Source organism: Physella acuta, unplaced genomic scaffold (assembly GCF_028476545.2).
Source record: "Physella acuta isolate Inbredline_101_S28 unplaced genomic scaffold, ASM2847654v3 ptg000335l, whole genome shotgun sequence".
In the NCBI taxonomy this organism is placed as follows: Eukaryota; Metazoa; Mollusca; class Gastropoda; family Physidae; genus Physella; species Physella acuta.
Window position 1 is genome coordinate 1,737,319 of NW_026731854.1, and position 17,666 is coordinate 1,754,984.

At 39.7% G+C, this 17,666-nt stretch overlaps 1 protein-coding gene across 4 annotated transcripts in view; it reads left to right on the plus strand.

The window, feature by feature from the left end:
- LOC131940911 (uncharacterized) overlaps positions 1 to 17,666 on the plus strand; it is a 68,148-nt gene that overhangs the window by 25,385 nt on the left and 25,097 nt on the right. For all 4 annotated transcript variants that reach the window (XM_059299818.1, XM_059299819.1, XM_059299820.1 and 1 more), the window contains 3 exons: positions 15,791 to 15,852; positions 16,093 to 16,176; positions 17,378 to 17,442. In XM_059299818.1, coding sequence (XP_059155801.1) covers positions 15,791 to 15,852; positions 16,093 to 16,176; positions 17,378 to 17,442 — 211 coding nt within the window. The remainder of the gene's footprint in view (positions 1 to 15,790; positions 15,853 to 16,092; positions 16,177 to 17,377; positions 17,443 to 17,666) is intronic.

Genomic DNA, 17,666 nt, shown 5'->3' on the forward strand with positions numbered 1-17,666 from the left:
TGTTACCGAGTGTATTTACTCGTGCTACCTTTGACCAGCACACAACATCGACCACAATATAGATACTCGGAAATGCAGGTTTACATTGATCTCTTTATTACATGAATCAATAGAAATGCTCCACATAAAAATGCATCAATGTTCCATAAGAATACAATGAACCAACTGACCCCCACTGTCCTCACTAGTCCTCACATAACAGAATGCACGTGTCCATAATTCCTATCCTCACATAACACAATACGTCTACCCCGTTCAGTAACCAACTTGATACTCCCAAACACGTCTCTACAGTTCGGCTTCCCCTTCTCAACTCTCGCCTTCCCATATATCCCTTGTATTCGTAATCGTATTCGTAATCGTATTCGTAATCGTATTCTAATCGTTGCATCAGAATATTAATTGCGCAGCTCTGTCGTACAGTCCGATTATTAGACCACCTGCACTATTACGTCAGACTGTGACTGCGCAGCGGCTTTGTCGTATTGCTTCCCAAAATACGCCGTGGCTTATCAGTCCAACACCTGTTGCATCAGACTTTAATACGTTCTTACAATAGTACGGTAACTACCCTAGTTACATCCACCCCCGCCTTTTTTTGTGTGTGTTTTCAACCACAAACAACGCTTGGCAGGTGCACTCCTTCAATGTCAAACGCACCGCCGTAAAAAAATTTATTGTTCCACTCACTGTCAATGTCGTCACATTCGTATAAGATTGACAGTTATCCCTATTTCACTATCAAATGTGTCTACATCATATTCCTCAGACACAAAGCAGTTCTAGAATTCACATCCACCTCCGCCTTTTTTCGTTTGGTGTCTTCACCAGTTCACTTTGATAGCTTTTGAACAGTCTGTTCTCATCCCAGCGCGACCATGAAAGAATTGATGGTTGCTGACGAAAAATTTCGTATTCTTTCTGTTTCTCAAACTTCTCCGCGGACCACTTATCTGCTGTTCTAATGTCTCTCTGCTTCTGGGAGGACCGGGATCCTCATTGTTGCAGTTATTCTCCACTTGTGTATCGCTGTTGTGCTGTTGATGGTGACATGGTTCCGGGATGGGTATGAGAATTTCCGTTGTAGTTTCCGGTTCCCTAATTGTCTTAGGTTTCTTTGTGTGTAAATGCTCTTCTTGACTATGCCAATATTTCTTTAGTTGAGCAATATTCGCCCACCGATCCGGTTTGGTGTGATTGGTGGGTCTTATTTTAAAGGGGCCACCGGCTACTTTAGGCGTCTCCACGACTTGCCATATCTCCTGTCCCCAGAGGTCGTGGATTTTGTTTCTGCCTAATGGGTGGCTACGCAGTAATACTTTGTCGTTCAGTTGGAGTGGCGGGTCTTTTGTCTGTACCCGCGGTTCTCTTCGCCGTGCTTCATGTTCTAGTCTTCCTTGTACTACCCTGTACATTTCTCTTATTCGTCTCATATGTTCATTCACATATTCCAGTGCGGTGTATGAGCCAGTCATACTTTCCTTTTTTCCTAGGAACAAGTCAAGAGGGAGTCGAGCCTCCCGTCCGAACAGTAACATGTGTGGCGAAAAACCGGTTGTGGCATGGGGGGTGCAGTTGTATAGATATACCAACTCTGGGAGAAAATCAGGCCAACGTTTTTTCTGTTCAGGTTCTAGAGTACGCAGCAAATCATGCATGCTGCGGTTGAACCGCTCGCACTGTCCGTTTCCTTTGGGATTATATGTGGTTGTTCTAGATTTGTTGATCCCGTAGTGGCTGCACAGTTGGTTAATTACTTCTGACTCGAAGGCCCTTCCTTGGTCAGAGTGTAATTGTATTGGTATGCCATATTTGATGAACCAATGTTCTATTAAGACCTTTGCCACTGTTTTGGCCGTCTGATCTCGTGTGGGCACCGCGACAGTCCATTTGGTGAATACGTCAGTCATCACCAACACATGTTCCGTCCCATCCGATGATTGCTCCAACGACGTAAAGTCCATAGCCACAATCTCTAGTGGTTTTGTCGCCAGTAGGTGTCATGATGGCTGTCTCATTTTGACAACTGGCATTTTCGCATGCTGACACCTCACACAAGCCTCACAATGGCGTTTGACCTCCATCTCCATATTGGGCCAGTAGCACCGCCGTCGTAATATTTTGTGCGTCCTGTCCTGACCCTGGTGTCCCGCCCTGTCATGTGCCAACTTTAGCACTTCTTCTCGTAATTGTCCAGGCACCACCACCTGGTGTATTGTCCCGTCTATTTGGTCATGAATTCTCCGCATGAGAACACCATCCTTTATACTGAGACGGTCCCACTGACTCAGTAGTTTCTTTGTTTCTCGACCAAACTGTTCTCTTTCCCTTCTTCTTGGGAATTTTTGTTCCTGGACGTATTTCAACAGCGGCTGTAAGCCACTATCCGTTCTCTGGGCATCTCTTATCTCTTTGTGATTAAGGCAATTAAAATCACTGATGTCCATATTTCGGGGCTCTGTGGATGTGTGCTCCACCACAGTCTGCCCGTTTTGCATCACTTGCACCCCGTGAGGGATATCTGTTGACGCTCTGACCTCACATATTCCTGTCAGCGTTTCTTCCTCATCGCCCGGTCTCTCGTAAGGATTCCTTGATAAGGCGTCCGCATTGCCATTGGACCGCCCCGGGCGATATTTTATCTCCAGGTCAAAGAGTGCCAATTCTGCTGCCCATCGCTGTTCGATGGATCCCAACTTTGCTGTCTGTAGGTGACTCAAGGGGTTATTGTCAGTGTATACCACACATTTAGCACCTAATAGATAGTCCCTGAATTTTTCAGTCACAGCCCATTTTAATATCAAAAGTTCTAGTTTCATGGCGCTGTAATTTGTCATGTTCTTCTCTGATTCCTTCAGAGCTCGACTGGCATACGCAATAACCCTGAAACCTTGCTCTTGTTGTTGTGATAGTACAGCTCCCAGACCTTTAGAGCTGGCGTCAATTTCTAGGCGAAATGGTTTGTCAAAGTCTGCGTATCCTAATATCGGCGCCTCTGTCAAAGCCTTTTTCAGTAGCTTAAACGAGTTCAGGCATTCCTCAGTCCATAATTCACCTATCAGTTGTGTTTTGCCTTTCTTTTTCTCCTTACTGTGTTTCTTTGTCATTTTGTTTACCAAGTCATGCAACGGTGCGGCAATTTTTGCAAAACCAGGTACAAATTTTCTATAATAGGAAGCAAAGCCCAAGAATGATCTGACCTCTACTGTGGTTGTTGGCTGTTTCCATTCTTTAACAGCTGCAATTCTATCTGGGTCAGTGGCGATGCCATCAGACGAAATCACATAACCAAAAAACGTACCGATTTCAGACCGAAGCCGCATTTGTCTGGGTTCAGCTTTACTCCTATCTCTCTAAGACGGAGAAACACTTGTTCTAATCTTTCTAGATGGTCCTCCCAAGTTTTTGAGTAAACTAGTATATCATCCAAGTACACCAACATTATTTGAAATAGAAAGTCACTCATAGCACTCTGCATTACTCGCTGGAATGTAGCAGGTGCATTAGTTAGACCAAACGGCATACGGGTCCACTCGTACAGTCCTAGTGGAGAAATAAATGCAGTCTTATGTTGATCGTTGGGGTGCATGGCCACTTGGTGGTAGCCACTAGCCAAATCCAAGGTAGAAAAAAATCTTGCTCCCCCCAACGCATCAAGACATTCATCAATACGAGGCAAGGGGAATGTATCCCTTCATGTGATATTGTTCAATTTCCGGTAATCACAACACAGTCTTATCTCCCCTGACTTCTTTTTTACCACTACTATCGGTGCCGCATACGGGCTTGTGCTGGTTGTAATAATTCCCTTTTTCAGTAGATCGTTCAGGTGTGCTTTCACCGCAGAGTAGTGACTTGGTGGTAATCTTCGATAAGGTTGCGCCACAGGCTTGTCTTGTAGTAAGGGTATCTGGTGTTTTATTACTTCCGTGTAACCCAAATCACCCTCGTACGAGGCAAATATATCCCTGTACTTATTCAGCAATTCATTTAGTTTTGGGTCCTCAGTTTCCGGGAATGTATATGATCGGCCATCCTCTTTCTTCACCTCGGCCGTCACATTGACCGACCTAATTGTTACTTCATTACTGCTGGTATTGATCAGTTCGATGCACTGTGCCGACTTTTGTACCTCGACGTTCTGTGGTACTCCTACCAGAGTGTTAGGCGGTATAAAAATTTCCTCATCCAAAACATTTGCCACTAATCCTTGAACCAGTCCATTTTCCGCAGACGTGTATGTCCGCAGTAACACGACGCCTGCCCTCAGTGCGGCGCCACATGGTTCTATCATCACATCACCATTCACGCTTCTATCACCAATTTGTAATGTGATTGCCTTGACCGTGTTTGCCGGGACTGATATCCTTCCTCTGGTCTTGGCAAACCTGGCCAACTTGGATCCCCGACCTGGTGTGGTCGATCCGACAATATTTGTAAGAAATTCTGGCAACTGGCCAAGAATATTCATGCCCAACAGGCAAGGTATATTTGACACATTTGTCTCTAGGTTGTGTTTCGTAACGAACACCCCAACCTGCTTCAACCTATGTCCCGCCACCACGACATCCGCCAGAAAATAACCACAATATGGAATGGTTAATCCATTAGCTGCCGTTAGGCGCATGCATGTGTCAGACCTTAAACTATGGTCTTTTCCTTTCATCCATTTGGTGTAAAATTGTTCCGTAATTGTCGTCACCTGGGAGCCTGTATCCACAATTGCCTTCACCGCGATGTCCCCGATCGTAATCATCGTTTCGGGACAGACTCCCATCATTTTGTTTCTTGGGCCATAACCTCGCCGCTCTGTAGCCTTGACCTGCCCTACAGAGGGCGATCGTTTCACCGGACAGTACCGTGCCATATGTCCGGGTTGTGAGCAGGACAGGCAGATTGGTCGACCGTCAGCTGTCCACTGGAGTGATGGACCAGCAGGTCGCGGCTGTCCAACCTGTCTATGTTTTGTCCCGTTTTTGCCCTGATTCTCTGCTGTTGACCTGCTTTCTAACCTCTCCAATCGTTGGTCAACCTTATCCAGGTGGGCCAACAGTTGAGCCATCATGGTTTCCATCGTGCCGGTCCCTGTGGGTGGGGATTGTTTCTGTTCCGGCACAGAGACTTTGTCTACCGAACAGTTCGATTGGTCCTCATCCTCGGACCTGCGGATCGCTGAGTTCCTGACCTGAAGGAAGGTCAACTGTGGGTCTTTGTAGACCTCTTCTTTCAAATCTCTCCTTAAGATAGGGGTTGCTAGCCCCTCGATGAAATGGTCCCTCAGTAGGCGCACATCAATGTCGGGTGTTTTGCCCTTTACCGCATCAAAGGCCCTGTTCATTCGGTGTGAATATTCCATCACACTCTCCGCCTTTCTCTGCTTTGAGCCTACGAAACCCGATAGCAGTTGCGATCCCGACCGTCTCTCCCCAAAGGTCTCCTCAATTAGATCTAGCACCTTATCTGGATCTGTTTGGATGGTTTTATCGTGGCATTTGACCTCTGCCCTAACCGTCTCTCCTATACTGCCCATCAACAATCTTAATCTTTCCTCTGGTGCCATGTATCTCGAGGCCCAGGCAGCTTTGACCTCTTCACTGAACCTGTTGGTTAAGGTTGGATCACCGTCCCCGTAAAATTTGTTGATGTGGGACTCTCTGGGCAGGACCACAACATGGGTCTGCTTCTCGTCCAGAGTAGACATTCTAATTTTAATTCTTTGAGTAAAAAAAAAGACCTTACCTACCGTGTATGTAAGAATACTTTTCCCTGTTCCTGAATGTCCGAATTCACACACACGAAACACAGTTATTAACTAGGTTGATAATGGGTGCCCTAGCGGCTGGTCTAGTTGAATTCTTCTGCTCGACAACGCCAAATGTTACCGAGTCTATTTGCTTGTAGTGCCAAATGTTACCGATTTCACTGCTGACAGAGCCAAGTGTTACCGAGTGTATTTACTCGTGCTACCTTTGACCAGCACACAACATCGACCACAATATAGATACTCGGAAATGCAGGTTTACATTGATCTCTTTATTACATGAATCAATAGAAATGCTCCACATAAAAATGCATCAATGCTCCATAAGAATACAATGAACCAACTGACCCCCACTGTCCTCACTAGTCCTCACATAACAGAATGCACGTGTCCATAATTCCTATCCTCACATAACACAATACGTCTACCCCGTTCAGTAACCAACTTGATACTCCCAAACACGTCTCTACAGTTCGGCTTCCCCTTCTCAACTCTCGCCTTCCCATATATCCCTTGTATTCGTAATCGTATTCGTAATCGTATTCGTAATCGTATTCTAATCGTTGCATCAGAATATTAATTGCGCAGCTCTGTCGTACAGTCCGATTATTAGACCACCTGCACTATTACGTCAGACTGTGACTGCGCAGCGGCTTTGTCGTATTGCTTCCCAAAATACGCCGTGGCTTATCAGTCCAACACCTGTTGCATCAGACTTTAATACGTTCTTACAATAGTATGGTAACTACCCTAGTTACATATATATATATATATATATATATATATATATATATATATATATATATATATATATATATATATATATATATATATATTTATTATTTTTTTTTTGCTTTACATATATGATAATACTAAAATTGTAACAAATGATAGCTTTACAATGTTTGTAAGCTGTACAAATGAAACAATACACAAAAAGCAACAATAGGAAACTGAATGACAAATTATAAATGGTGCAGACAAACTTTTTTTTTTTTTTTAATACTTTTATTTGCAATTAAAACAAGTACATCAACATCACATTTTTTACATAGTTTCAAATGAAAACGAAAGGTTTTGAACATGTACATAATGAATATTTACATGATGTCATGTATATGATTATAACAAAAATTACAAAAGATGGCAGTAAAAGGGGTGAAGGTCAAATAAACGTGTCAGAAGTCTGGGTGGGGAGTGGAAAGGATATTTTTCCGAGAATGACAAAGGGCCAGTGGAGCATTTTCAATGTAGGGAAACAAATTGAGTTGACTAGTTAAAAGAGTGTTTATTTATGTACTGGTCGCATTGATTTTTCAAAAGGTTGCTGTGTAAAAAATGAGGGGAAAGAAACAAGATTTAGAACTTTAAAAAGTAAATGAATAGATATTCGAAATTGATGTTGGGGTGGGTGGTGGGGTCGTTGGAACAGTTAAAGGGAAAGTGGTGTTTTCATGTCTGAGGGTAAGTGGATAGAGGGGGAGAGGGGGGAGTGGGTAGATGTGTCTGACGAGGCGTGGAGAGGGTGACTGCGTGTTTTAAGGCAAGCCAATCGTCAAATTTTGTGCTGTGTTATCTGACTGCTGAGGTGTTACCATTTGTAGTGTGTGTGGGTGGGGGGGGAGGGTTTGACGAACAGATTGCTGTCTTAGCGAATTAGTGGGAGGATGAACGGTTGGTATGTTCGAGTCGGTGTTTATGTTTAGAAGAATGTTTAGTACCGACAGGTTAGGGGTGGGTAGGCGTGTAGCTATCACGTGTAGGGATACAGTGGAGTTTTATAGATAAAAAAAATGGTGTTCACATAAAAGAGTTAGTAAAGTTAACGAAACAACTGTAAGTGTTAATTTGGTGATAATACAATGAATACAAAAGGAGTACGGGTCATTGGGGTCAATTGTACGTTGTGGACCAAAGTACCTTACATATATGATAATAGTAATATAGTAACAATTGATAGCTTTACAATGTTTGTAAGCTTTATAAATTAAACAATACACAAAAAGCAACAATAGGAAAATGAAATGCCAAATGATAAATGATGCGACACAAAGTGGGGACATGGGGGTTGAGGGGTGGGAGTTACATTGATGTTGTTAGAAATGTATTTGGATAATACATCATTGTCACTGTTTAACATAGTACTTCATCACAGGGGTGGTGGTGATGGGGACAAGGGGATGCAGTTTTGAGGGGAAATTTGATATTGGGATCATGAGGTTTAGGGGCGGGGGGCGGAGAGGGTGTGATGAAAGGGGGATGTGTCAGTTCGATTAGGCGTTCCAGGTGGCAAATGCAGTGTAATATGTTCTTTACGTTTTGGTGTTGTTAATTATGGTATATGTGTTTGAGTGCTGTCATTGTCGAGTCGTCTACGATAAATCAAGTCTAGTACGTGTCCCGTGAACTGTACCTTGTCGTGTTTTGCTTTTATTCTGCTGTTCCGAATAGTCTGTCTATATATAGCTACCGTCCTTGCTTTTTGCTCTAGGTCCGTCCTATCTCTTTGTATTGGGATTTTGTTTAGAGTTATGACTATATCTATATTGTAGGTCTCGTTTTTTATTATTTTGTTTTCTGGCGTCTTTTTCATGTTTTGTATGGTGGGGCATTCTAAATAGATGTGCGTTTCGGTTTCGGGTGTGTTTTGTCTGCATAGTGGGCAAAATGGTTTCTGTTGTTTTGCTAGGGGTGTTGAATTGTAGATGAGTCTGTAAGTTATTTCCCTGGCTTTGGGTGTGATGGTTTTGAGGTGTAGGTTTCTGAAGGTGTCCATTGTGTCTGTTAGAGCGTATTTCCTACACCATTGAATTCTGTTGTATAGTGGAGTTGAGAGCTTTTGCACTAACTTTTTGTAAATGTTTTGTGACTTTTTGTGAACAAGTTTTTCGTTGTTTTTTAATATTTGTAAACATTCTGTGTAAAAGGGACTGTGTTTTCCTCCTATGTAATGTGGAGTTGTATTATTGATTTTTGTAAGTTTGTTTAGCTGAATGCCTATATAGTAGTGAGCTAGAGGGTGAAAGTTTGGTTGGCTAATTATTCTGCTAATGTGTGTTAGTCTGAATGTATTGATTTTGGTCTGTATATCGTGCAGGTTTATTCCTCCATGAAGTTTGTTTTGTACTAAAGTGTTGTGGCTAATGTTTGAAATTGTGGTCTGAAATATGTACTCTCTAATGATTTTATTCAGATGTTTAATTGTTGGCTTTGGGATTGTTTTAGTCGTGGCTATATAGGTGATTTTTGGGATGACATACCTATTAATTATAGATGACCTAGCAAAAATTGTTGTTGAGCTAAATTTATAAAGTGCTATGGTGTTTTGGATTTTGCTTAATACTTGTTTCCATTCATCATCGTTGTTGGTGTGTGGGTTACTATAGTGGGTTATGCCGTAAAGTTTTAGTTTGTTGGTACCTAGCATGTTTAGTGGGTAATTGGGTTTGTTGATCCACCGTCCAAGTCCCATAATTTTGGTTTTCATTAGGTTAATTTTTGACCCGCTACCCAGCCCAAAGTCAAGGAAAATGTCTGTTATTAGAATGATAGATTTTTCGGTTTGGAGCGTAAAAGCTGTATCATCAGCGTACGCTAGAATTTTTTTGTTTAATTGATTTGGGATGTCGATTCCTCTAATGTCTCTAGTGTTTCTAATGCATTCTAAAAGGGGTTCGAGTGTTAGTATATAAAGGATTGGAGATAGGGGACAGCCTTGTCTGACTGATTTATTTATTCTAAAGGGTTGGGAAATATTATGGTTTATCAGTAAGTGACTATGTGCATTAAAATAGATTATTTTTATCCATGTCGTAAAGTATTGTCCTAAATTGTTTGCTTCTAAGATTTTGTGAAGGTATTTGTGAGCTACCCGGTCGAAGGCTTTTTCTTGATCTAAACTGAGTATGCATGCTTGTGTGTTTGTCTCGTGTGTGTAGTGGATGATGTCTCTAATTAAGTGATTGTGATTTTGTATGTTCCTACCTGTGATGTACATTGTTGGTCTACATTTATAATTTTATGCAAGTGCGGTTCAATTTTGGAGACTAGAGCTTTGGATAGGATTTTGTAATCAGTGTTTAGGAGAGAAATAGGTCTATAGTTTTGGGTTAGTTTAGGATCGGTTTTGGGTTTGCGTATTAATGTTATGTATGATCTATTGAAATTTTCGTGGCATTGTTCTAGCAGAAACATTTCTCTAAAGGTAGCTAAAAGGAGAAAAATTAGGTCGGTTGAAAAGGCTTTAAAAAATTCGCTTGTCAGGCCGTCCGGCCCTGGCGATTTATTTGAATTTAATTTCAGTATGGCTTTGGTTATGCCGACTGGCTGAAAGGGGGTGTCAATATTAATTTTGTCGCTGTCATGTAATGGTTTAATAAACTTAAGGAATTTGTCTTGTATGTCTATGTTTGTCTCTTCGAACTTATATAGTTGCGTATAATAGTCTCTAAATATTGATTGAATTTTTTCAGGGTCTGTCGTCTCTTGGTTGTTGTTATCTATGAGATGTGTGATTTGTTTTGCCCTCTGAAAGCTTTGTTCTAAAATTAAGGTGTGGTGTGTGGGATTTTCCGAGCCTATTTGTTCGATTCTACTTCTAATTTGCGCCCCTTTATATTTGTGCTCTTGTATTTTAGAAAGTTCTGTTTCTGTTGCGTCCATTTGTTCTTTGTTGTTGTTGATTCCTTTCAGTATACTTAGTTGTTTTTCTAATTTAGTTTCTATGTGGGCCCTTACGCTATTAGTGCTACATGCATATTGGATAGATACCCGCTTAATGTCTTGTTTTAAATCTTCCCAATGTTGGATTTTGTTAAATTTTGGTGATGACTGCGTGTAAAATTTTATTAAGTCTTTTATAGTGTTAATGTAGCGCTCGTCTAGTAAGAGTGTATTATTGAATTTCCAATATGTGTTGTGTTTTGGTTTGTTTTGTATTTGTTCGTTTTTTAAAGTTGTCAGAACTGCTGTATGGTCGCTAAACTGTAGTGTTGAGAATAGGTATTCTACTTTGTTGATTTTCATGTTCGATGGGGCGTAAATTCTGTCTAGACGGAATCTATTCCCAGATGTGTTACTTCCGTGGGTGGTTTGTATGGTGTGTGGATATTGCGCTCTGTATGTGTCGACTAAATTGAAATATGTTTTAATGTTGTTGATTGAGTTGGCGTGTGGTTTGTCTGCGGTTAAACGGTTTCGAATTATGTCTTTTGGTCCTAAAATGTCTAATCTGTCTTCCACGAAATTAAAGTCCCCGGCCAAAATGATGTCATGTTGGTTGTATCTGTTAGTTAATAAATGTTCCAGGTTTTCATAAAATTTACTGTCTTTTGGTCTATGTGGTCCGTGTACATTGACTATGCTTAGTTTTCCCTCTTGTCCCTCGATTGTAACTATTGCTAATTTTCCCTCAGAATCGGCGTGCGTGTCTGTTATGTTGAACTTGTTTGATGTGTTAAAAATTGTTGACCCGCTTCCCGTGATTAGTGAACTGTAGCTGTGGTGTGCTTGAGTTAACCCTAAGTTGTGAGTGAATTTGTCTGCTGTGTATTTATTTTTTAAATTAGTTTCTTGTAATAAAATGAAGTCAGGTTTATGTTTGTCGATTAATTGTCTTAAAAACTTGTCTTTGTATCTTGTACTTTGTATGTTGAGGGTTATAATTGTGAGGTTACTTACACTGCCTTTAAAACCTGGTCCGCCTTAGTCTGTTTTGGGATTAGTGGAGGGGGTGTGAAAGTTTTCCTTTTTGTTGTGGTCCTGTCTTTTGCGGTTGGGCGTGTTGGGGTTGGTCGTGTAGGGCTCTGTATGGTGTCGGTTTCAATGATGTGTTCGTTTTCTTTGCTTCGTAAACTATCTTTCTTTTTTTTCCGTGAAAGCTTATTTCTTTTTCCCTGAACTTTTGTCCATTCACCTTCTGTGGTAGGGGCTGTAGCTGTAGCTGATTCTTGAGCTGGTTCTTGGGCTGGTTCAATTTCAGCGGCGTCGTCAGACACATCTTCGCTGTCGTCAATAAGTAGATCATTGTCGTAATAATTTCCATCGTTGTCTATATTTATATTGTCTCTCTCCCTTACATAGGGGCTTCGGCATGCGGCCGGTCCATGTTTGGTCGTGCCACAAAGGGGGCATATCGATCTCCTGCCGTTTAGTTGTAATAGCAGGGTGTAAGTTTCTCCTCCAATTTCTAGATCAATATAGTGGGGTAGGTCCTTTAGGGGAGCGTTTGGGCAAAAATCGACTGCCCACTTGTCGCTTTTGCCAATTTTTAAAGTTGACACGACTGTATCTGGCTCAGATATTTCAATCATAATTTTGTTGATCATATTCTGAGTAATGGTAGGAGGTACCCATTTTAGGTGACCCCTCTGACCATTTTTATCAACATGTAACAGCAACATGCTGCTACAATAATCTGAGTGTTCGCATATTACTACCAGATGTAGAGAGTTATAGATTTCATCAGATTTCAGTGAGATATACCATTCGCTTGGTTTCCCTAAGTTGTAGACATTAATAATTTGTGAACGGTTAATGTTCAATTCACAAGTAAACAAGTCTTCTAAGATAAATTCATCGAGTCGACGTTCTTTTTTCCCACGTTTTCTTTAACTTGCTTTCTCTGTTTGTTTTTCCAATCAAATCTTGCGATCAAAATTTCTGGCACTTCCCAGTTAGCTAGCGCGCTGAAATTTTCAGGGAAGCTTTCTTTTGGATGACCATAGAATATTCAATTGTTATTATTACTAAATTGATCAATGGAAACATTTTATTGAGCATTTTAGACCGCTATATAATCTATATATATAATTCTCCTCTGCGAGCCATTAGAAAAAAAACGAGCGACGCGTAGCTCGCCTCTCTCTTGCCGCGCGCAGTGACGCGAAACGATCCCACGTCGCGACAGGCTTAGGGGCAGATAATTTAGTTTGAACCGACTTTAAACTTACAGGAGGTAACTATTACCACTGGTGGCCAGTTTGGGGGAGACGATATGGTCGAGTGGTTGGGCACACGATTGCTATCCCACTCGACACGGGTTCAAATCTATGTGTTCTAGTCAGTAACCAGCCCTCGTCCTAACCGCTATCAACTAACCTCTGACAATCATTCACTTGCGATTGAGACCGAAGAAGAAAGGGTCTCTCGTTTTTTACGAGTTGTCTTTTTACGAGTTGTCTTCGTTTACCCAAAAAAAAGTGAAAAGATAAAATCGATAGCAAGATTTCAATGCAAACAAACAGACAAAGACTAAAAAGTAGAAAATAATAATCATTAAAAAAGTTTTTAAAAAACCCACGTTTTCTGATTGAACTAAAAAGTAGAAAATAAATACTATACATCACAATAATGCAAGCAATCACTCTACTATAAACGATGAAAAACGTGGGGCGCCGTGATTTTCTTACAGTTTCTAATACTGTTGACTCTCTACAAGCTCCCTAATAAAAGTCAATAGTATTATCTAATCAATAGTAATATAACTTTTACTTCGGCGCCCCACGTTTTTCATCGCTTATAGTAGAGTGATCGCTTGCATTATTGTGATGTATAGTATTTATTTTCTACTTTTTAGTTCAATCAGAAAACGTGGGTTTTTTAAAAACTTTTTTAATGATTATTATTTCCTTTAATCAACACACGTAGCGTGTTTTTGGGATGCCGCCCAGGTGCGGACCCCGTAAGCGTAATTTTTTTGAAGAGTGCACTTACAGGTACAGGGACAGTTCTCTCCTTTTGTAACACATCTCCGATTTTTCTTCCACTTTCAAGAACATTTACAGTTTCATTTGGATATGTATCCGTTACGGGTGTTGACACAGGCCAGCTGGTAGTTTGCGAGGTGTCCGTGTTATCTACAGTACAGAGCGAAGGCCAGCTAAGGTTTTTTGAAAGTCGTGTCTGTCTGGTTTCGGCCATCTTGTTATTAGTCCAATTATTAGTCTAATATATAAAGCTCAATTCTGTATGTAAAAATAAATTTGTTTGTCGTGAATACTTACATGGATTTACGTGTTAGATTATTATCGTGCTCACAGTCTAAATTTATGAGTTAAAAAAATTAATACTGAAAGTGTTGTGAAACAATTTTCATTTTTCAAACTGATAGTAATAATTGTCGGCATGTTCATTAAACACAATTTCAAAAAAATATCATCTTTTACAAAAACTCTAATTATGTCTAAAAATTATTTATATTTAGTCCTTTAGCACTCACTTCCCTTTGATAAATTAGGAAAACACAATTACTTCCCTTCATAAAACATTGCATTAGTGGAAAAGAATTTACTTTTTATTACTTGGTTTTGGTGTTGGGAAAAAAAATAATTACATAATTAGCGGGGATTGATCAAGTGCAAATGTTGTAGGTATTTTACGGATAAGCTTGGAGTATTATAATTGTTCATTTGGTTTGGTTAGGCACCTACGTTCGTTTAAGTGAGTGCAAAAAACTATGAATAAGTTGGGGTACTATAGTCGTTTATTATGCTGAAACAGGCGATTCTGCCCCGGGCTAGACTGTGAGCACTTTGCGTTTATGTTCGCGTTTGTGTTTTCTTTGTGTTTAGGTTGGGTTTGCGTTAATGGTTGCGTTTTGATTAGGTTCGTTTTTGTTCTTTCTTTTTTCGTTTTCGTTTGTGTTTTTTTCTTTGGGTTTGTGTTTGTATTTGTGTTTGTGGTTGGTTTTACGTTTGGATTTGGTTTGTTTTCGTTTGCTTTTTCGTTTGTATTTTTTTCTTTGGGTTTGTGTTTGTGGTTGTGGTTGGTTTTGCGTTTGGATCTGGTTTGTTTTCGTTTGCTTTTTCGTTTTTTTTTCTTTGTGTTCGTATTGGTGTTTGTGGTTGTGGTTGGGTTTGTTGTTAGGTTTTTGTTTTCGTTTGCTTTTTTGTTTGTTTTTTCTTTGTGTTTGTATTGGTGTTTGTGGTTGTGGTTGGGTTTGTTGTTAGGTTTTTGTTTTTGTTTGTATTTGTAATTGTGTTAGCGTTATGTTTGCGTTTTGTTGTTTTGGTTTTGGTTAGTTGTGGTTTGGGTGGGTAATGCCGGGTTTATGATAATTACTAAACACACAGGTAATGGTCTTTAACAAAAAGGTTTTTCACAGAAGCCAGAGCAGGGCCTGCCGGGACGGCTAGTATAATATATAATGTTCAATTATGAATGTTTGTGCCGATGGACCGTTGATTACATAGGTTCGCTATGGCGCCTACGTTATTTTAAGTGAGCGCATTAGACTAAGAATAGGTTGAGGCATTATAGTTGTTTACTCATTTGAATCAGGCGATTCTGTTGGCGCCCCAGCATGGTGCGATTTGGCATCTCGTGCTGGACTATGAGCATTATGCTTTAATGTGTTGTATTTAAGTTAGTGTTTATGTTTGCGTTTATTTGCATTATTTTGAGTTATTGTTTGCGTTAAGGTTTGCGGTTGTGTTTCTATTTGTATTTGTGTTTGCTGTTTTGTTTTCGCTTGTGTTTTCTTTGTGTTCGGGTTTGTGGTTGGGTTTCTGTTTTGCATTTGCATTTGTTTTCGTGTGTTCTTTTGTTTGTGTTTTCTTTGTGTTTGTTTTTGCGTTTGTGATTTTGTTTGCGTTAGCATTTTTGTTTGTGTTTGTATTTCTGTTTGCGTTTGTGTTATATTAGTGTTTTGTTTGTGTTTTTGTTATATTTGCGTTTTTTGTGTGTGTTTGGTTTTGGTTGGTTGTGGTTAGGGTTAATTCAAAAAGTAATATATTTTCTAAACCCGAATAATAAACCCGAATAAACCCGGGTATATGCTGATTACTAAACAGATAGGATTTTCAGAGAGGCCAGTTCAGGGTCTGGCCGGGACGGCTAGTCAATCTATAAGTATAAAGCCAAGCTCCAATCTATCTTTAGTGTGCCTTATTCAGTAATGCAGCTCAGAAAGTGTATTCATTTTTTTATTACCTATTTTGATATCCCCCCTCCCCCCCCCCCCTCCCCCACGCCCCCAAACCTAATTACGCCTCTGAGTATAATATGTGTTATATTCCTTTTTGTTATTAGTAGCTGAGAAGCATGAATTGAAAAGAAAACACAACGATATTTTACCAGGATCTATAGTTGGGGTATGATTATGTATTACTAATTTGTCTAATAAACAATGTAGGCTACTTAACAATAGTAATGTGTCTAATAAATGAGTGAGGCTGACTTTTCATTTCTTTGTTACAATGGCCTAGAACTAGATTTTGAAATAAGCAATGATATACATATGTTAAGCTAACAATATTGACTGTCCAACATGCCAAATTATGTATACAAATGTACCATTGTTGTGATTACGTGAACATTTGTTTAATTCTAAGATAAACGATCTGCTGTGTAGTTGCCGAAGACAGAGCACAGTGGTAACACTGGCGGAATCTCAACTTTTATATCTTCCTAGAAAGGTAAAATCAGCATTTTACTTTTTACTAAGTATAGCGGCAGTATTGTAATCGTGCAAAAAATCGAAATCGAGATTTCAGAGATTTTCACAATGCTCGATGTTTTACACCTCCTTGAGTCGGAAAAAATAGTTTTGCAATTTAATCCGTATGTCTGTGAGTGTATTCGGAGGCGTCGCGAGGCGGGGGTGCGGACAGCACAGGGTGACACCATTTAGGGGGGGGGGGGGGTGACACCGAGACAAAAAAAATGCAAGATATATAGAATAATGTTTTTGTCACTTCAATGAATGTTTAATTAGAGTTAAAAATTATTTAAAGTAAATAATGATGATCGAGACAAAGGGGGAGGGGTTACACCATGTGGTAAACATGCAACCAATAGAGAAAACAATGCTACATCCAGCTGTTTTGACACAAGACTATAGATAAATATCGTTAGTATTAAATGTGAACACTTTAAAGCTTTTACTGAGGGGGGGGGGGGGGGAAACACCAACTGCAACATTTACAGAGACAAAGGGGGGGGGGGGTGACACCGCGAGATGCCGCACCAGGTGACAACCGACCTAGCGACGCCACTGTGTGTATGTATTTGTGGATGTGTGTGTGGATGTGTGTCTGTGAACACGATAACTTGAGTACCGTTACACCTTGGTTAATGAAATTTCATACATAAGTATTATATGAAATTTGTAGTTCTGTATTGACTTTTCAGCGATTTCCGATAACCGGAAATGGAGCATATTTTACTTGAGTACTGTTTCACATAAATAAACGAAATTTCATATAGCATTAAAAGATCTAACTCTCTGTTATCTTTCAAATTTTGAGTAATTTTCGTTTACCAGAAGTAGTACTTGTTGCCATTTACAAAATCTAAAAAAAACGCAAATGAATTAATAAAGTACTAGTATTCCGCACTATTATACACATTATATTGTTTGCGGTTCACTTGGTGCGGAATTCTTTTTTTCTACGAGATTCTATAAAAAGTACGTAAACATTTATTTAGTTGCCATCCCCGTAGTGTTATATAACAGTATTCGAGAAAGTTTAGGGGAGGTCACTTCCGCTTTATTTTTTAACTGAACGCGATTTTTCAAAAGTCATATTGGTTTATCTATGGGATGGACTATGATTCATAAATGCATATATTTATTACATTTCCTAATGGATAATAGTTTACTGTTTTTATTTTTAGGATTGCAAGCGTATATTTGATCTCAATGAGGATTCCAGTGATATCAAACATTTGGAGATAGCTAAGTATATTTTTTTAAAAGCCTTTGTTTTCAAATATCAGTTTAGGAGTGCACTTAATTTGCTACTCAAATGTCCAAGAGCGAGAATGAATCAATAATGAATTGCCTAAAAAACTAATTTTAAAATGACTTCGCTGACAAAAAATTTACTGTTTATTTAAATAAGTGTTAAATAATAACATTTTAAGAAACATCAAATGAAGACTCGTCTTGTGTTGGCGCTAACAT